Source organism: Cavia porcellus, unplaced genomic scaffold, assembly GCF_034190915.1.
Source record: "Cavia porcellus strain 051 isolate PalLab524CR breed Dunkin Hartley unplaced genomic scaffold, mCavPor4.1 scaffold_1, whole genome shotgun sequence".
Lineage (NCBI taxonomy): Eukaryota > Metazoa > Chordata > Mammalia > Rodentia > Caviidae > Cavia > Cavia porcellus.
Window position 1 is genome coordinate 187377243 of NW_026947484.1, and position 21954 is coordinate 187399196.

The 21954-nt window shown below is 36.0% G+C and overlaps 1 protein-coding gene across 2 annotated transcripts in view; it reads left to right on the forward strand.

Moving 5' to 3' along the window:
- Erp44 (endoplasmic reticulum protein 44) overlaps positions 1-21954 on the forward strand; it is an 88664-nt gene that overhangs the window by 25871 nt on the left and 40839 nt on the right. Inside the window, exons 2-4 of one of the 2 annotated variants that reach the window (XM_003470727.5) lie at positions 12810-12882; positions 14329-14368; positions 18622-18737. In XM_003470727.5, coding sequence (XP_003470775.3) covers positions 12810-12882; positions 14329-14368; positions 18622-18737 — 229 coding nt within the window. The remainder of the gene's footprint in view (positions 1-12809; positions 12883-14328; positions 14369-18621; positions 18738-21954) is intronic. The other variant, XM_063224625.1, reaches the window with a different exon arrangement.

The window sequence follows — 21954 nt, forward strand, 5'->3', positions numbered from 1 at the left end:
ATATCCATGATCTTATATGTATGTGTGTATAAACATTTAAGATCTAATCTCTTGGCAGTTTTCAAGTTTGTGGTAGATTATTATTAAGCTACCACCATTTTATTATTATTATAGCCACCACTATTATTATTATAGCCACCATTTTGTACAAGAGACGTTGAAGCTGTTCTTAAATGTGGAAAGTCTGTGTTCTGAAGTGTGTGGAAATCATGAGAACAGTGGCAGGGGCAGAAGTAAAACTTGGCTCGTAACAGCTGAGACAGTACTAGAAAGAGGCTTGCTTATTCTGTGAGTGGGAGAACACAACTTCTGAGATTTCTTTGAAGCTTATGAATCCTCATCAAGGATTGTGCTTGATGCTATTAAATAGTAGTTAAAACCAAATTGGAATGTAGCTTTCTTATTTTATGTTTATTTTCCTCAAACATGTTTTTAAAAATATTCATTGGCCATTTTGATTTCTAGACCTTTTTCTCTCATTTATTACTTCCAGTGCTGTCTCTGAATAGTATTGCATATGGAATGGTAATAGGTGACCTGTGGGATATAAAATTTAAAAAATCAAAGTATTTGAAAGCACTTGTGGCTTACTAGAGGAAGTAAGTTAACAGCACAAACAAATAATTTAAGGACAAAAAATTAATTCTTGCCTTTCTTTATGAAGGAATAGTATTAAGACCTTACAGAAGAGGCTCCACAAAATGAATTGCTCTTGTCTGGGGCTAGGAGGAAAGGCTTCATAGAAAATGTAGCTTTTGACTTGGATGTTGAAAACATCCAGATATTCTTCCTGGTTTGTTAACAGCAGCAGAAGTTGCATAAGCAAGGCATGGAAGGAGGAAAATAATGAGACATATTTTAGGAATTATAAGTATTATAAATTCCTTGCATTCAGTTCTTAAATTTATACCTCACAGGATTTGGACTGTTTGTGTGTGATCTTAAAAGGGTCACATAGCAATCTTTAAAAATTATTAGTGTTGTTCCTTTGCTTGGTTTAGTGTTTCAAGTCAGTGAGTGAAGCTAGGGAGTGACTTGGCATTCATATCTTAGTGCATCGTTACTCACTTTCATTCCGTTTTTGGGAGGGGATGTTTTATTCTTAGTTGAGGATTTGGTGAATAGCTTGGTATAATTCTCTCAGTTGCCAGGTGACTATTAAACATAGGATGACTGCATTATTTATTGTCTGAGTTAGAGCCCTTGAAGAGTGCAAGTGATGGTACCCTAATAAAATTCCAGGGCAACAGCATAAACTGGGGTTTCTCAGTAAGCTAGAATGGGCAAACAGAATATCCTGTGTGGGTTCTCCAACTACAGTCATTTATGGGATGTGAATGGAAAGTGTGGGCTGGGACTCAGCAGAGCAGGTGGCAGTGATACTGAATGTTAGATGGAGGAGTTAGACTTTTATTTGGCAGAGGAACTGATGTACATGAAGCAACATGCAGAGATTATTCTACCCTCTCTGGCCAGGTTAAATTGAAAGGAGATTTTCAATTTAGAGAATATCATGTAGTTCCCATTAACTCTATATACAGATGGTAACCATTGGTCCTAATGTACAAGGAATTTTAATTTTTTAAAAAGATTGTCTTAGTTACTTTTAACTCATCGCTGAGACAAAATACCTGGTGACCAAAGTTAGGAAAGGAAAGGTTTATTTCTTACAGTTTTGGAGGTTTCAGTCCATACTCAGTTGGCTCCAAGGCAGGGTGGGCATGGCGGGCCACAGTTCATGGCTGCCACAAACAGCAAGGAAGAAACGGGCAAAAGAGCAAGTCACACCTTCTTCCTGCCATTACATCACATCCTGGCTCCACCCCTATGTGGGTGTAGCACTGACACCATCAATCCAAGCACTAGACAGTGAACCAATCACAGATGTGTAATGTAAACGCATGAGGCCTGGGGGCCACCAACATAAACCATGACAAAGATTATGCACAGAGAAGCTTTAATAAATCATTTCCAGAGTGTACTTTTATTATTGATGTTATGATTCTGAAGAAGATCTTGTTGAATTTGTGCCTTATTCAATATTGGTTTTATGAAAGAAGATAGCTCTAGGACTTAGCAGTGTGTGCCAGAGTATTTTGTGTGTGCTAGTATAATGGCCTGGATGTATATTAATATTGTAACAATTAAAATCTGATTTACCATTGAAAGAATGGTTAAAACCAAGTGTGGTGGTGCACACTAAAAATCCCAGCATTTGGGCCTGTGAGGCAGGAAGATCTCTGTGAGTTCGAGGACAGCCTAGGCTATATATATATGAGTTTAAGGCCAGCCTACACTACATAATGAGACCCTATCTCAAAAAACAAAAAAAAGGGCGGTTAAAAAAAATTTACAGCTGAGTGTGGTAGTGTGGTAGTGCCCACCTATAATTGCAGCACTCTGGAAATCTGAGGCAGAAGGATCATAAATTCAAGCCTAGTCCAGGCAACTTAGTGATTTAGAGAGACTCAGTCTCAAAAAACAAAATAAAACAAAAAAGCTGGAGGTATACCGCAGTATACTACTGGTTCAACCCCCAGTAGTACAGAAAAAACCTAAAATAGCTTGTCTTATCTTTAATCAGCTTTTCATTATTCATATCTTATTTCAACTTGATGCTTAATTCAGAGAATTTTACTGTCTCAGTAACTCTTCATTCTAGCCTGCTTTCCCCCTTTTCTATCTTTGTTTCATGGAACAGGTTGGTTGTTGAGAACAAAAAGTCATTTTCCATCGGGGAAATGAAAGCTCCGGGGAAGAGGAAGTCAATCTTTGGTGGGCTAACTGTGCAGTAGGGAGAAGAGTGCCCTGTAGAGCAGGAAAAAGTGGAGCATGTTAGAGAGAAGCAGCTGCCTGCTGGATAGATGGCTTCTGAGGGCTACAGACATGCGGCCAGGACACAGGCCCAGGACACTGGCATCCTGAGCCAGTTAAGGAGCCTCAGAGGATTCAGGGAAGTTTAAGGAAACTGTTGTAGGACCTTAATTTCTACAGCCCCTCTGTATAATGCAAGGTGTTCTTTACTTGATAAGGAAGTAACTATTTAAAGGTAGTTTGTCACTTTTTAAAAGATGAGGTTTTGTGCCTTGCCTTTTGTAAAATATTGTATCACTGTCAGACTAAGATGTTAGAGGAAATATCTAATGAATTGTGAAAGGTGATTTCAGACATTTCTCTTCACTTCTGTATAAGCAAGAAATTTAATGAAGAGAATGTTGACATTATGAAATACTGAGTTTATGCCTGTATGTATAGTCCATTGTATTGATAATATTTCATCAGTAAAGGTTATATTCTCCATGACTATTAGAGTCTTCTATTAAAATTTTCCATATAAATTTTTTGCTGTTTATTTTTTTAAAAAGTTAAAACTTTCTAGAAAGTCTAAAATTTATTTGTTTATTTATTTATGGGTACCGGGGATCAAACTCACAACCTTGCGCTTACAGGCAAGCACTTGAGCTGCTGAGCTAAATCTGCAGCCCTCAAGTCTAAAATTAAAAAAAAAAAAAAAAAAAGTTCCACCCTCCTTTCCTGATCTGGAGCTACTTGTATTTCACTTAAGCTTTACAGATTTTGACAGGTAAAAAAGTTTCTCCAGGAGAGTCTTAATTCTGCTAAGGGCTGACATGAAAAGAAGCAATTTGTCAGACCAGTGGAGCTTGCTAACAATTCAGATAAACAACCTGCATAATAATAGAAATGTTAATGATAACAGGAAAATGCCCCCATCTTCCCTGCAGGCAGGAGAGATTAGTGAGTCAGAGGCAGTGTTCTTGCTTTGGGCCTTCTTTAACAAAGCAACTATCAATGGAAGTTCATATTTATTAGTACAGTATTTCAAGCAGTGGTTTACTTAATACAGTCAAGTTGCCCGGAACCTAACGTGTAAACTTTTTTTTTTTTTTTTTTTTAATTTAAGGAGAAAAAGAAAAAGGGTACAAGTTATACAGAATTTCAGAAAAAACAAACAGTAGGAAATCACTAGTTAATAGATTACATATTGTCATCTTAGAAATAGTTGTTCAAGTTACAAAATTAAAGCATATAAAGTAGACATTCAAACAGTGAGACTGCAAACAGTTCTGTTCAATGATCCAACAAACGCAGTAATATGGTTGTCTATCTTATACACTTAAATATACATGCAGTTGTATCCTTTAGAGCACTTTCTTTTCCTCTCTTTTTTACAATGACAATTACACATTTAGGGTGTTATTAGTCCCACAGTTCTTATTACTTTTTTTGAAGAGAATAAAACCAAATATAACATAACAAAACAGAGTTAGTCATATCAAAAGGATGGACATAAAACATAATGTAAAAACAAAATACAAGGTGATCAACAATGGTTACCATAATGCCTCTTGCTATCTTAAAAAGAATTGCTTATATCAGCAGTTATAATAAAATTGAACAAACCAGTAAAAAACAAAACCAATAAAACCAAAACATTGGAGACATTACAGGACTTCAAAAGAAGATAATAGTCAAACCAGAATGGGTGTCATAATGAATCTTATTGTCTTCACAGTTGTTGCCTATACTTTCGAACTTGGTACTATCAAGCAAAACAAAATAGAGGAAAATCAGTCAAAACAAGATGGTGAGAGCAATACAGGGTTTCAAATCAAGTTAATAGGAAATCAAAGTGGGTTACTATAATATATCCTGCTATTTTTTATTTATTTTTCCCTTAGTTAATAAGATAAAAATAAAAAAGTAAATAATAAAAAAAGGAGAGTGAGATAAAAGAGGATATAATAACAAAACAGCATAGGTCAAAACATAACCATTTAAGCAAAATGGTGTTTCACCACAACATATCCCAACATAAAAGTAGTTGCCATAGTGTTTCTTTCCTTGAAATCTTTGAGTATAATTTTGTATACTGTAGCATCAAACATATCAAGACAATGTAAAACCATTCAAGAGAATGACAGTATGACAGGGTATTTAGAACCAACTAACAGAAAATGAACAATGGTTTCTGTGTAATCTCCTTGTCTATAAAAGTTTTTGTTTATATTATCACAGATAATAAAATCCAATAAGATACAACATGTTAAGACCGATGGAGACGGAAGAACAAAAGCTTGATGGGACTTCACAAGATGATATTAAATCAGCACTAGCTATTATAGTGTCTTGTTTTCTCCAAAATAGCTGTTCCTACCATCCAACCTTCTCTGCCTCATTTCTGTTGAGCTCTTTTTCTGTCATTAGTTGTCAGTTTGTCTTCTTCATTTCACTTTTTGCTCCATTCATTGTGGCCTCTCTGCCACTGTTTCTGGAATCTTGGTATTTTTCTTTTTTAGAATGTCCTGCAGTATTCTCTGTAGAGTTGAGTTGGTGGTTGCAAATTCCCCTAGTTCCTCTTTATCCTGGAAGCACCTTGTTTTTCCATCAATTTCTAGCGACAGTTGTGCAGGATGTATCAATCTTGGCTGGAGGTTATTATCTTTTAAAGCTTGAATTATTTCCCCCCACGCTCTTCGTGATTTGATGGTTTGTGCCAAGAAGTCTGCTGTAATTCTGATGGGTATTCCCTTGTAAGTAATCTGTTTTTTGTCTCTGATGGCTTTTAATACTCTGTTCTTATATTGGATTTCTGGAATTTTGCTTATTATATGCCTGGGTGTAGTTCTGTTTGAGTTGTAGGTGGCTGGGGTCCTGTATGCCTCATACATCTGAGTATCTTTATCTTTTGGTCAATTAGGGAATTTCTCCTGGATTATTTCTGTGAATAGCCTTTGTAGTTCATTTGTTTGTGTCCCTACTTCTTTTACGTTCTTAATTCTTAAGTTATGGATCCTCTTATCATCTTTTAGCCTTTGTATTATTGCTGTTTGTTTCCTTGTTATTTTTAAGAAGTTTTTCATTTCATGCTCCCACATTATAAATCTGTCCTCCAGTTCAGATAATCTATCCTTAGTTTCTTTCAAGCTGTTATGCCAGCTTTCAATAGAGTTTTTAGTTTCCTAGTAAACTCTTTGAACCTGCTTCACATATTCTATGTTTTCTCTATTTTCTCCATCAAACAATTCTCCCCTTTTTTTTCTGTTCTTCCAGCATCTGTCTTTTCCTGGGCGGTGCTTAGCATTTCTCTAACTATTCTATTTATATCTTGCTTTACTTCATTAAATACTTCACTTTTGAACTCTTCTATGAGGCTCCAGAGATATCGCTTTATGTCTATTGGTGCTGTGTCTGATATTGCATGTTTTCTGTCCTCATTCTCCTTTGCATTTACCTTTCCTGGATCAGTGTTCTCAGGATTGGGGGCTGAGGACCCTTTCTTGTTGCCTCTTCTCATATTTTTTGTTCCTTCCATACAGGTGTATATAACAGGCCCAGTTTCTTTCTTTGTGGGTTACAGTTTGTTTGAATCTGCCTGCTAGGTGTTCCCGCCCACTGGGAGACACAGACCTGGGCTGCCTTTGCTGGGCCCACCCGCCCCTCTAGGTCAACCTACTGAAGACTTCACTGCTAGGGTGTACCGCCATGTTCTGGGACCTGGTTTGGGCTAGCCTACTGGGTCTTAGTCTGCGGTGTCACCCAGGCCAAGCGCTCCCCACCAATCCCGCTTGAGAGAGAAATATGTGACTAAAGTTACTGCAGCATCCTGTTCCGGCTAGTCTGCCTGGTCCCAGAATGTCCTCTGTTGGAGCCTCCTAGTCTATGGAAGGGTCCCCATTCCTCTCACTCACTGCAGGTTGATTCAGAGCCGCCCCCCCCCCCCGTCCCGCTCTCAACTCCATTCACCAATTCCCGCTGTCAGAGCTTTCGTGTCTCTGTCCCTGCTGTGCCGATTCAGACGCAGCAGCAGCAGCAGCAGGAAATACAAATCATGGTTTCCAGAGGTGCGGGTTCCAGCTTCGGCGCTGAGATTTTATCTGTTCCGGTCACAGGACCTGGATTGCATTTCCAGTTGGTTTCTCTCAGTTCATTCCTAGGTTGGCAGTTTATATCTCTCCTTGCTTAGGGCTCCTCACACCTCACCATTCCTGGATTCTAAGCTGGCTATCTCAGAGAACCTCTGTAGCTGCTGTTATCTATCCTCCATGTTCTCCCGGAAGTCAGTTTTTATGAATTTGAAGCCAGCCTGTACTACAAAGTGAGATCCATTACCCAGCTTGAGGGTCTCCTGGAGTCTTTCCTATACAGACTGTAGCTTGTAGAGTTCACAGATAGCAGCCTGCCCAGCTAGAGTACTCTCTGCAATGTGCTAGAGCCAAGTACTTTTCACATGTAAATGTTTTTACCATGTAAATATTTCAGAGGGAAGAGCAGTTAAGTTTAGAATCTAAACGTATATTTTAACAGGTGATTGTGAACTCCAGAAAAAGTCTCCATTGGATGCAGCCAATCGTCTGTAACCTAGCATTTATCCTATTTTGCTCACTTTTTGGACATCGCTTTAACATGGAGTTTTGAGAGCTCCTTGAGATAGATCTCAGTATGCCCTCTGTATTTGTACTTTCAGTGCCTAATAGATATTCTGTATGTATTGTTAATCACATTAAAAATGAACAACTTTATTCCTTTATGATCATATTTTTCTGTTTCCCTATGTTTTTTTTCCCTGACACGCAACTATAAAATCTTGCTTTACCAACACAGTTAGGTTGTGCATTTATCTAGATTTGGCCACAATAGCGGAGGAAGTACTTGTCAGTGAGATACTGAGATTGTGAGGAGAAAAGATTTCTTTCCTCATCCATCTCTAGATTCATGATTGAGATCGCTGTAACACAGATAAACAAGGGAAAAGACAACAGTTATTTAATGCAGTGTAAGTATTATGTGATGGGATCCAGAAATCATGACCTAAAAAAGGAAAAAACCTGAATGCTTCTATGTTTGGTTTGGTGAGGAACAGACAGTCATGCAGAAAGAAGTATGACTGGATAAAAAGAGTAGAATCTAATAGCAATAAACTGAGGGGAGTTTAGCAAGAGCTGTTTTTCTTGCTATCTGTGTGTCTTCAGAGATAGGAATGTTTTTTTCTCCCAGTTCTCAGGAGGGTATATCTCTCATGAGGTCTTGAAGGCTGCCTGAGAATTGATGTTATGGCTGGCTTCAAGGAAGAAGGGGAGGTCAGAGAGCTTTTCTACTCTGGTGCTGTGGCGTATATGAAGGTACCACATTGTGGAGCTGCCTATCTTCTCCCCCATCAACATTAAAATTTGATCTTTTGTTAATTTTTTTTTTTGTCTTTTTCCTTTTTATCGGTACCAGGGATCGAACTCACGACTGCCTGCTTGTAAGGCAGGCGCTTATGCCACTGAGCTAAATCCCCAGCCCCACTCTTGTTAATTTTTGAGAAATGAAAATATAAATAAATTATGTGGAGATTTACAATCTTTTAATTTTAAGAGTTTGGTTATCACTTGGTACAGACATGATTGTAACTTACTGGCTATATAAATGCCAGTGACTTGAATGTAAGATTTGCTGTTACCCTTGGATATTTTAGGACTAATTCTATGGAAGAGTTTTTTAAAATTAGGATTATTCACATGCTAATAAACATGTCTTTATATATCATTTAAATTGAATTACTAGTGAGTTACAAAATTTGGAGTTGTCACTATTGTGTGGTAGTGTCCATGGAATAGTGACCAAAGGAAAACCTCCTGGTGCTCTGATCAGAGCCTTACGTCAGTGGTGTCAAATCAAAAATGATGATGCAGTGAATGGCTTTCCATACACAGACTGCTTTAGATAAAAGCTAGGCAACAAACACAAAGTCTATTAAAAATAAAAAATAACTTTAAAAATAAAATATGCTCCGGGAGAACATGGCGGACAGATAACAACAACTACCGGAGGCTCTCTGAAAACTAGGCTCAGAAGCCAGGTATGGTGCGGACTAAAGAGACATAAGCAGGTGGAGTTATGCTCTGCTGACTCAGGAACGAACTCGGCTGAGAGAAACCAACTTGGAATGCAGTCCTGGTGCTAAAACAGGAACAGAAAAGCCTCGCTGCTGAGGCTGGACCCCACGCCATTTGGGTTTCCCGCTGCGCGGTGGCTGGCTGCCTCTACGTCGGCTCGGCAAGGAGAGAGACGCACGGAAACTCTGAGAACGGGAGTCTGTGAACGGAGTCGAAAACAGGACAGGCAGGGAGGCATGTTCTGACTTGTGGCGAGGTGAGTGAGAGAAACTGACACTCCACCACAGTTTGACTCCAGCGGACTTTCTGGGCCCGGGCAGTCCTGCGGGAGCAGGGCGCCCTGGCGACTCCAGCCACACATTCCCCTGTCGGGCGGGATTGGTGAAAAGTGCCTGGCCTGCGTGACACTGCCGGCGGACCCCGTAGGCTGGCCCAACCCAGATCCCAGAGCCTGACGGAGGCCGGGAGGGGCGGGCCCCCGCGTAGGCTGCCTGGTGTGCAGCAGTGAGTGGAAACACCTAACCGGCGCAATTCGATCAGGCTGTGGCTGACAGAGAGAGAAGCTAGGCCTCTCATATAAGCTTGCATATATAAGGAACAGAGAATATGGGAAGAGGCAGCAACAAGAAAGGCTCCTCGGCCCCCAATTCTGAGAAACAGGCAATAACAGACACCGCACCATTACACATAAGGCGCCATATAGAGAGCCTCATAGACCAATTCAGGAATGAAGTTATCAACGACCTGAAGCTAGAAGTATGCAAAATAGTTAGAGAAATACTAAGCACCACCCAAGAAAAAACAGATGGTGGAATGGAAGAACAGAAAAAGAGGGGAGAAGTGTTTGATGGAGAAAACAGGGAAAGCATAGAATACATGAAGCAGGTTCAAAGGGACTACCAAGAAACTAAGAAGTCTATCGAAGACTGGCATAACAGCTTGAAAGAAACTAAGGACAGACTATCTGAACTGGAGGGCAGACTTGTAATATGGGAGAATGAAATGAAAAACTTCTTAAAAATAACAAAGAAACAAACAGCAATAATACAAAGACAAGAAGATGATAAGAGGAGCCATAACTTAAGGATTAAGAACATAAAAGAAGAAGTAGGGACACAAACAAATGAACTACAAAAGCTACTCACAGAAATAATCCAGGAGAATTTTCCTAATTTAGCAAAAGGTAAAGATACTCAGATGTATGAGGCATACAGGACCCCAGCCACCTACAACCCAAACAGAGCAACACCCAGGCATATAATAATAAAAATTCCAGAAATTCAATACAAGAACAGAATATTAAAAGCTGTCAGAGACAAGAAGCAGACCACTTACAAGGGAGCACCCATCAGAATTACAGCAGATTTCTCTGCACAAACCATCAAATCACGAAGAGCGTGGGGGGAAATAATTCAAGCTTTGAAAGATAATAATCTCCAGCCAAGATTGAGATATCCTGCACAACTGTCCCTCGAAATTGATGGAAAAACAAGGTGCTTCCAGGATAAAGAGGAACTGGGGGAATTTGCAACCACCAATTCAACTCTACAGAGAGTATTGCAGGATATTCTAAAAAAAGAAAAATACAAAGAATCCAGAAATAATGGAGGCCACAACGAATGGAGCAGAGAACAAAGTGAAGAAGACAAACTGACAGCTACTGACAGAATAAGAGCTCAACAGAAATGAGGCAGAGAAGATTGGATGATAGGAACAGCTATTTTGGAGAAAATGACATCTTAATAGGTAATACTGATTTAGTATCATCTTGTTTTGAAGTCTCATCTAGCTTTTGTCCTTCTGTCTCCAATGGTCCAAATAGGTTGTATCTTACTGGATTTTATTATGTATGATAGTATAAGCAAAAACCTTTTAAAGACAAGGAGATTATACAGAAACCATTGTTCATTTTCTGTTAGTCGATTCTAAATACTCTGTAATGCTGTCATTCTCTTGAATGGTTTTACATTGTTTTGATATACTTAATGCTACAGTATACGAAGTTGTACTCAAGGATTTCAAGGAAAGAGATAATATGGTAACTACTTTTAGGTCAGGATTATCTGGTGGTGAAACACTATTCTGCTTAAATGGTTATGTTTTGATCTGTGCTGTTTCGTTGTTATGCCCTCTTTTATTTCAATCTCCACTCCATTATTTACTTTTTTATTTTTATCCTTTTAATTAAAGGAAAACAATAGCAGGATATATTATAGTAACCCACTTTGACTTTCCATTACCTCGATTTAAAGCCCTGTATTACTCTCACCATCTGGTTTTTAACTGATGTTCCCCCATTCTGTTTTGCTGGATAGTATCAGGTTCGAAAATTTAGGCATCAGCTGTGAAGATAATGAGATTCATTATAACGCCCATTCTCATTGACTTTTATCTATTTTTGAAGACCTACAATGTCTCCAATGTTTTGGTTTTGTCGGTTTTATTCTTTACAGTTTTGTTCAATTGTATTGTAACTAACAATATAGGCAATTCTATTAGAGATAGCGGGAGGCATTATGGTAACCATTGTTGATCACCTTGTATTATGTTTTCACATTATCTATTATGTCCACCCTTTTGACTTGACCGATTCTGTTCTGTTATGTCACATTTGGTTTTACTCTCTTCCAAAAAAGTAATAAGAACCATGGGAGCAATGAAACCCAAAATGTGTAATAGTCATTGTACAAAAGAGAGGAAAAGAAAGTGCTCTGTACTATATAACTGCATGTATATTTAAGTGTATAAGATAGAAAATGATATCACAGAGTTTTATTGGATCATTGAACAGAACTGTTTGCAGTATCATTGATGGAATGTCCACTTTACAAGCTTTAATTTTGTGACTTGAACAATTATTTCTAAGATGACAATATGTAATCCATTAACTAGTAATTTCCTACTGTTCATTTTTTTTCTGTAAATCTGTATAACTTGTACCCTTTCCCTGCTTTTTTTTTTCTTTTCTCCTTAAATAAAATTTAAAAAAAATTTTTTTTTGAAAAAAAAAAAAATAAATAAAATATGCTAGCTTAGTTTAAAATTTTATCTTTGTTTTGTAGATAGCAGACTAAGATTATCTTTGGTAACTTCAGTTTTGAATTTCAAGCACATAAAAATGAAACCAACATTTAAAATGACCTCTCACTTTTACTTTCATTAATACTAAAATCTTAATCTCTTAATTTCAAATCAACTTCTTTTTTTTGAGACTGTGTCTCGCTATGCAGTTCAGGCTGGCCTTGAGCTCACTTTGTAGCCCAGGCTGGTCTGGATCTCACAACAATCCTCCCACCTCAGCCTGAGTGCTGGGATTACAGGCGTGAGCCACCACACCCAGCTCAAATCAAATTCTTAATCTCAAATTAAATTCTTAATCTCTTAAATAGTCTGTCACTTAATTCATTGTTATTACTACCACTGAGTAAAAATAATGCAAGAAGAGATTTGCGTTTACTAAATTCACAGTTGGCAAGTCTTCTCTGGTTCTTTTGCAGTTTTTTTTGTTCTGTTTTAGGGGCTTAGTGGGACAGAACAGCAAATTTAGCTTTGGTTTTATGTAAATACTTTCTAAACTGATATCTGGCGTGTGTGTGTGTGTGTGTGTGTGTGTGTGTGTGTGTGTGCGCGCGCGCGCATGTGCGCGCGCTTGCATTGTGAAAATAAGGTTTTAAAATATTAAATGAATGAGTAAATTCTCAGTTTTTAAAATTGTTTAGAGATTTCTTTTGTGTTTGAAAGTGTAGGAACTCTTATTTGACTAATTTTAGGATAAAAAGTTAAAATAATTATTAAAGATTAAATCCGCTGATAAGCTAAATAACAGATGGAACCAATTTTATTAATTTTTTAGACTTTTATTTGTCTTTCATGAAAACATTTATTAATTTCACATTTTAAAATTTTCAGGTAACTTGGGTTTTTACTCCTGTAACAACTGAAATAACAAGTCTTGATACAGAGAATATAGATGAAATTTTAAGTAAGTACCTAAGTTTTTAAAAGTATCCTTTCTTTTCTACAGTGTTTTGTATTAAAAAAAAAAAACACTTCAGAGTGAAATCTCAGTTACCTAGAATAGTAAAGAGCTAGTTTATTTCATAGTTTACCAAATTAAGAAGTTTTGTTTTTTTGGTTTTACTAACATTTCTTAAAATATGTGTCTTCTTTCTTGTTAAATAATACTTTTAGTCTTTTTTTTTTTCTTTGTCTTTTACCAATCTAAGGCTCCTCAGAATCCTCTAGAACCCATTGTCCAGTACTAAACCTTAATGGTCTTAGAACACAGCCTGGAACTTGTTTTTCTCTTAATTAATTTGCCTACTCTGATCTCTTTGTGTCATTAGACTAGTTGAGTTCAGTAAGTGTTCATTATTTGCATTATTTAGTGATAGTATTATTTCTGATAAAATTAACTTGGGAGAAACCGTACCTCACTTTTAATAATGGTTAAGGGGAGAAAAAGATATGGTTGGCAGAAAATTCCAGTTTTGGAGTTTCAAGAACATGTATAATAGGTGTAAAATGATTCCTTTCTTTGTTTTTAAAATACCATTTCACCCACTGGTTTTCATATAACAAAACAAAAGTCTAAGAGTTTAAAGGAGTTAAAATATTCATTACGTGTTGTACATTGCTTTGTGTTCCTGGAATATTAAATAGTGCAAAAGATAGAGTACTGTACTAGTTCTATATACGTTAGCATGTATCAGAATCACCTGAAGGGCTTGTTAATAACTAACTGCTAGGCCTGACCCTCCAGTTTCTGACAGAAACTGCTAGACACCCACCTAATTTGCATTTCTATAAGTTCCTAGGTGATGTTGGTGCTTCTGGTCCAGGAACCACAGTTTGTGAACCACAGCTTAGATTGCATAGGCAAGTGGATAAAAAGTGCTTAAGGTAAAAAGGGAAGGAAATTGAAACTCATGTCATTCTTACTCCTTTCATCTTCCAAATTCTGGAATACCTTTGTGTTTTATCTTCTTGAGAGTTGAAGTTTCTCTGAATTAAGTTTAGGCAAAAGAAAGGGTAATATAGGTCTATTCTGTGAAATAGGATTTAACTTGCAGAACTATCATTATTCATGAGTATGAAAGATCAAAATATGGCTTAGTAAAATCTTCATTCCACTTTGAGATTAGGCATTTAGTAGCTTACTTGCCTGATGTGGATTTGATTTCTTTTATATTCATTTAATATGCAACAAACATGTAAGGGTAAGAGTTATTTAAAAAAAAAAAAAGGGAAGAAATTGTATATGAGAAATTGTATATGAGCCACCCATGCTGCATGTATGAGAGTTAATTGTTATTGTGAGGTTTTAGTTGGTCTTTCTTTGTGATTGGGAAGAGATCATGATAAAAACCATACCTTTAATTATGTCAAAATTATGTATATACAAATAATTTTTCTTTTTTTATTTCAGACAATGCTGATGTTGCTTTAGTAAATTTTTATGCTGACTGGTGAGTAATCCTGCTTTTATTTTTTTCTTTATTTTTAAGTTTTATTTTATTTTGTTTTAAACTTGCTAAACGTGAAATGCTAGAACAGGTTAATTTGTTGAAAGAATCTGTCACCTTTTCCAGGAGGTATCCCCAAGGTGTCTCTTCTTGGGGAACCTTTTTCTCCTTTCTCTGAATCATATCCTGTCTTCTCTGTTAATATGGTATGCTATGGACCACTTTGTTTTTCTTACTATTAAATATTCCTTATCTGAAATACTTGGGACCAGAAATGTTTCAGATGTTTTTTTGTTTGTTTGTTTTTGGTTTTTTTTTGGTCTTTGAGATATGTGCCTAGACTACCAAATGAATTATCTCTAATCCAAGAATCCAAAATCTGAAATGCTCCAAAATTTGAAATTGAGCATCACTTCAGGTTTGAATTTTTAAATTATAGATACTTAGCTTAATTGTACATTGTTTTGTCATTTTAAAAAAATCTGTTTGTACCCTGGTTTTTAAATTGTTGTGCATAAAATACTTTGAGGACAGAAATGATTTATTAGTATTCCTAGAAGGTAGAACAAAGACATGATATGTAGTAGATGTTAAAGAATGTGTCATAGAGATAGGAAAAAGGGAGATTTAGCTTGAGAGAAGTTTGAAATATTGGTGTGATCTTTATTTCTGGACAGTCTTTATCCTATTAGACTCTTAAAGGCTTACTAGCTGCCACTACCCTTACTTCAGGCTAGTCCTGCAGTTTATCTGGATTCCAGCAATAATCTCTTTATTTTCTGTGCCTCCTTCCTTAATGTGATTGCATTCCATTCTCTGTAAGTCAGACTTCTTTTCAGTAGTGCAAATTAGATTAATTTATAACCCAACTTAGTCCGTCTGTTTTCCATTACCTTTGGTTATTTTTTTGTGGTACCAGGGATGAAACACCTGTGCACTACTGAGTTATATCCCTGGCCCAATTTTTTGTTTGTTTGTTTGGTGCCATGGATTGAACTCATGATCTTGCACTTGCTAGGCAGGTGCTATGCTGCTGAACTATATCCCTGGCCCTCCGATACTTTTGGGTTTAAACTTTTGAGTTCTTTGCTTCAGCCTGAAAGGCCTCTCATGACTCATCTTTCCTGTTTCTGTAGCTGTACCTTCTGTTCCCCTTACCCCTACATTCTGGTTATTATATAGAACTTCTTTTATTTTTTTTGAAATTCTCTGTTCTTTCTTTGGTGGACTCATGGTGCTTTCTCTGCCTGAAAATGGTATTTCCTGAGAACTTCTTGTTCTCATGCACTTCTTTGCTTAGTGCTAATCATCTTTGAAATCTCAAATTAGATGTTGGCTTTCCTCAGGTCATCTCCTTATATAAATCGATATACTCTGAAGTCAGATTAGGAATGCCTTTTACAAAGTCTGACTTAGGTTTTTTGACTTCACCATGATGTGAAAGTGATACATTTTCATTAGAAACTGCACTTTGGATTTTGATATTTTCCTAGGCCAGTGATATGCGGTGCCACTCACTTTCTCAGTAGTGGCATCAGTGGCAAACTGTAGCTTCCAGGCAACCACATGGTCGTGAGAGTAAACAAGCAATACTTTACAGTATGCTTTTTCTGAGCGCTAGTGTTTAGTAGGTTAGGTATGTTAAATACATTTTGGACTTACAGTACTTTCAATTTGTGATCAGTTGTAAGACTTGAAAGTCAAATAGTATCTCTTTTTCCAGTAATACCCTAATCTTAGCCAGTCAGAGCATTTGTATGTTAGACTAGTTATAGCTGTATTTTCAACATTAATACCCAAATACTTTGCATAATATCTGACAAGTACATAATAAACATCTCCTAAATGAATGTGTATTGTATATGGATGGTATAAAGAACTTTAGTAAAATGTTGAAGATAACGGAGAAAATGCTATTTATAAAGTGTATAGCAAAGATAACATTTTCCAAGATACGTTAGGATTGTCCAAATGTAATATTAGCCGCAAAATTTTGTCAATTATATAGTCCATTCCATTTTAAAAATAAAACTGAGATCCAGAGGACTAGTGTACCTTCCAAAGGTTACCTGGCTAGATTGTGGTAGAGACAAAATTAGACAGTAGTTCTCTTCACTAAGGAATTTTGTGATGAGAAAGAAAAGCTACTGACTTTTGCAAAAACTGAATTGGAAATGTGTGCCAATTTCAGTTATTTGGGAAAGATCTTGAGAAGTTAATTAGTGTTCTTTTATTCAGCTGAGAAAACCGAGATCATCAGCTATGGGATATAAACTCATTCATGTAGTTTCAAAAGCTGGACTCTGAGTTCTCTCTGGAAGTAGTTCTGTCATGGAAGTGCCTAAGGAACTGCTAGGCCTCAGAATAATAACCCAAGTAGGTACTTAATAATATTCTAATGTGCTACCTCCTTTACACACACTGTTTTTAATGCTTAGAATTGCCCTGCAAGTAGATGTTAATAATTTCCATTTTAGATTGAGAAAATTGAGGCTCAAAAAAGTCATATGGCTAGTAAGTGGTGTAATTGGAATTTAAACCCAGATATGTCTTAATCCAAAGCTTATTTTTTACTCTTACTAAGTCATATTAATAAGCATCCTGGAATGTCTCAAAGACTTCTACCTGTTGAGTTGATTTGTTAAGGATTGATGTAAGCGTTAGTTTGGAAATTTGGGTGCACTTGAAGTTTCTTTCAATGGATTCGTTAAAACACTGTTCAGCACCAAGGATTTAGCTCAGCAGCGTAAGATGTCTGCCTGGCAAGCGCGCAGTCCCGAGTTCAATCTCCAGTATCAGGGGAAAAAAAAAAAAAGGAAGCATTGTTCAGTCCTCCATTCTTTTTTTTTTTTTTTTTTTTTTTATTTGAGATAAGGCTATGTAGCTCAGGCTGGCCTTGAACTCATAATGTATCCCAGACTGTAATATCTTCCTTCTGTCAGCTTATTTATTTAACAGACATTGATTGAATCCTGATTAGAATACATAGTCAAATCAGATTATGGTCTTTGATGTCAACAGACCCTATCTACTTATCCCAGGTGGGTGAGATTTAAGAATGTCAAGGATGAAAGAACAGTTGAAAACCAGTACCAGTTGAAGATACAACTATGTCTCTGACATTTTAGGACATCTCCTTAGGTCAGATGAGTAGGCTAGAAGAGACATACACAAGAATAAGGAGATGTCACATTTGCATCCTTTCATCGGCTTTACAGTATTTGTATTGGATTATACCTAATGTGTATGACCAAATCACACATGGATTAAAAAATTTCATAGACTCCCTTGAAGTAAATTTGATGTACAAGGGCTTTGGAAGCAATAATAGCAATTGTGTTTAACATATCCTCAGTGTCTTTTCAATGTGAGAATGTCTATTCCAACATAGCTTATTTTTGTGCTGATTCTTCTCTTTCTTCTCTGGTCCCTTTAATGGCCCACAACACATATTTATGAAATAGTTGGCCTGATTAAGAAAGTTAGAAGTAAAAAGTTTCTGGAATATTGTGGGGGATATATCCCATTTGTAAAGTTAAAAAAAAGAAGAAAAGAAAATGGGGGCAGGAAGTCTTAGGAGTTTAAACTGTTTGCTGGTGGACTTAGAATATTTAATGTATTTACAGATATAAAATCCTGTTTTAACAATGAATAAATTTTTGTAGAGAAACTGTTCATTGTATACTGTGCATCTGCTTACATACTCTGCATGCTTTTTATGTTACGTACTATGGTATGTGCCTTTTCATTCAACTTCTGTAGTATGCTAATTTATCTCTGGAATTTGATAGTATAGCCAGGTAATTAATCCCATATTTGCAATAAATTTAAAAGAGGTTGTACAGTAGTCTAAATATAGGTTCATTATTAGAGAAGCTAGTTTCTTTGATAAGTGCTCAAGCTTCAATAGTTATAAGTCTTAGTAGCAAATATCTTAGAGAGTTTATTGCAGGCCTGTTTGATCTCTGTGAGAGAACCTTTCATTTTTGGCTCCATAATAGTAGCAGTTACTGTAAGATGAAAAATATGAGAATTCGTTCAGTTATTTATATAGTATTTGAGTGGCGACATAGTCTTTGAATTAAAAATTGCTTGTTTCCATTGAATGACATCAGGACCCATGATTACACTAGACATGATTATATTACAGAGTTGTTTATTGTACATATACTAATAAGTATCAGTGTATTATATCAGAAATAAGATCTTACTAGTTGGCTTTTCACTTCCTAATTGATACGTTTGTCTGTATCTAGGTGTCGTTTCAGCCAGATGTTGCATCCAATTTTTGAGGAAGCTTCTGATGTCATTAAAGAAGAATATCCAAATCGAAATCAAGTAGTGTTTGCCAGAGTTGATTGTGATCAGCACTGTAAGTAACTTAATAGGGAGTCTGAAAGAAACTGTTCATTCCCTTATCTCCTACACACATACACATATTTTTCCTCTTTAAAAATGCCCTGATTTAATTGGAGTTCTAGTTTTAAATTGTTAGTATTCAGACTTCATGTACTTGTAGCATGACTTTTCATTTTGCCTGTCTGAAGGGATTTTTTGCCTTTGTTATTGTTTTATTAGAACTTAATTTGTAGTATTTTGTAACAAAGAAAAGGTCAAAATCAATAAAATTTACAGTTCTAGATTAAAAACATAGATTTTTGTTCTTAGAATCATGCAAAAATATAGTAGTCACTTCAAATAAGAGAGTCTCAGGCTTTCTGTCTTTTTTTTTTAAGAGAAAGAGAAAAACTATCTTTTATTCCTACCACTCAATAGATAACATTTTAGGATGTTTGCAGTACTTTGCAGATATTTTCACATATGTATGATTGTTCTGCTTTTTTTTAAACCATAATGACAAGTAACTGTACCGTTGAAAGATTCCGACATTAAAAATAGGTTTCTTGCTAACTTCTTACACCCATGTAGGTAGTATCATTACATCAGATTTGCAAATGAGAAGACACAGGCCAATACTTGTGTCTTGTTATTGATCTCATAGCTGGTCTATGACCCAGAGATTTTGTATGTTAAAGATGCTGCTAAGATTGGCTTTGGTAGGGCTGGGATTTAACTCAGTGGCACAAGTGCCTGCCTAGCAAATGCCAGGTCATGCACTTCCCAGTACCAAAAAAAAAAAAAAGATTGGCTTTGGTGATTTTTCAATTAATTGTTAATTATACAATTAATTGTTATTAATTATGATTATTGAGAATATTAAGAAACTTAAGCAGTCTTTAAAAATCTAACTTCTTGTGTTTTGGTTATCCCAATAGTGTTTTCTGAAAAATCCTCGTGGGTTTTTCTTATGCATGACAGATTTTTCTAACTGGAGCTGGTGAGCTAGAAGTAGTGTTTCCTGCCAAATGTTTCCACTGCACTTGAGCTTTCCTCATTCCTTCTACCAGTCATTGTGTTCGGTAGTTCTGGTTTTGGGGTCTTAGTTGTCACATCAGCTGTACTTCAGTACTTCAAGGTGAGAATTTATTCCTTTCCACCCTTTTGTCCTTTCTTTTTGATAGTCCATTTTAAGTAGAAACTAAACCATTTGCCAGTCCCTATGTCTTAAACATTTGACAGTTTCTGGGAAATGCATTCTGTATACAGTGCATAAAAGATTATTGCATTGAGTTGTTGATAAATTGGCTTGGATATAGAGATATCTCCCATTGTGCTGCGAGTTTCCTAATCTTACATTTAACGTACCTAGGAGAACTAGCATGTATGTCTGTTCAGGTGCACATGCACGCATGAACTTTTTGTTTTGCTGATGAGGAAATGGAAATAGAGTGGTTTAATCTTTACTATGACAGAGCTTGGTGTTAGGGAATTAGAATCCTGATTTCCTGACCAAATGTCTTCAAAGACCAGTTGGTTTTTTCCTGCTCAGTTTGACAAGCATCTTGCGGATTTACTGATACAGCTTTATGCTACACTGAAAAACATTTTCTAACAGCAAATCATTTCAAAGTCTTATAAGCCATACCTCATATTTCTGTCTGCTAAGATTCATAACTAGATGAGATGAAAGGAGCAGTAAATAGTTGTCAGTTCAAAAGTGTGGATGGCTTGTCCGTATGGCTTTCTAGGTTTTTTTTTCCCCCACCTGATACTGATAGAGAACGTGATTATTTGGTGTGAGCTCTCCATCAAAATTTTCTGTTCATCATATGTTTGACTAGGGTTTATAGTAATAAATAAGTCCCTGCTTTAACTAAATTTGAACCATAATACCTGAAACTATGCTTTTGAGCTTATAATCATTGAGAAGAAAATTTGATGTTTATATTACTGAACCAATGTGTCATTTGTTCGTTTAAACAGATCAACTTACTTTTGAAATAAATACAGCATTATTATAGAGTTTTCTTTTCTCGGAGAAAATAACCATAGTGCAGATGCTTTTCAGTCTACCAGAGACTTGTTACATATTTACAACCATGAAACCATCATCACGATCAAGATATCTTTTATCCCCAAATTTTCTTTGTGCCTTTTTGTGTTTCCTCTCTTTCTCTACCCCAGCTACCCCTATCTTTAGGAAATCCTCTACTTCCTCTTACAGTAGATTAGTTTGCATTTTTTAGAATTTAACAAAGTGGAATCATACACTGTATGTTCTTTTTTTTTTAATTATGATTGAGATTGTTTCACGTTACATGTGTCATTTATAAAATAGATTTTTCCCAATTTTCAATGACTACAAATAAAGCTAGTGTGAACATTCAAGTATAGTTCTTTGTGCATATCCATTCATGGATCCTGGGAAGAATTCCTGATCATATGGTAGCTATATGTTTTAAGTTTTTAAGAAATTGCCCAACTATTTTCCACAATATTTGTACTATTTTATATATCCTTTAGTGTATGAGCATTCTGGTTTTTCCATAATCTTGCCAGTACTTGAAATTGGCAGTCTATTTAATTTTACGTATTTTAATACGTGTGAAGTGTAGTTCTCCTTGTGATTTAATTTGCATTTTTGCATTTCTCTAATAATTAGTGATGTTGAGAATATTTTCATATGCCTGTATGATATTCTTGTGTGTTCGGTGAAGTGTCTATTCATCTTACACATTTTTAATTGGGTTCTTTTCTTAAGTTTGAGACTTACATGTTATGAACACTAGTCATTTTTTCAAATGTGTTTGCAAATATATTTTATTCTATTCTCTTAAGACTTTTAAATATTGTGGTAAAAATGCATAACAAAATTTATATTAATAAACTTTTTAATTGTGTTGTTTTAGTAGTGTTTATGTACATTGGTTTTTTTTTTTTTATATCTAGTCTCCAGACCATTGTTCATCTTGCAAAATTATAGTGCTGTAACTTAAATAGCAGCTTCTTATTTCTCTCTCCCCATCTCTCTGGAAATGACTATTCCATGTCTATGAATTTGACTACTGTAGGTATCTTTTGTAAGTGAAATCATACAGTTTTTGTGACTAGCCTATTTCACTTAGTATAATGTCTCCAAGGTTCACCCATGTTGAAATATATATTACATGCATATGTCAGCTTTTTAAAGCTGAGTAATATCCCATTGTATAATACAGTAGTTCTCCATTGTCTCTAGGGGTTATATT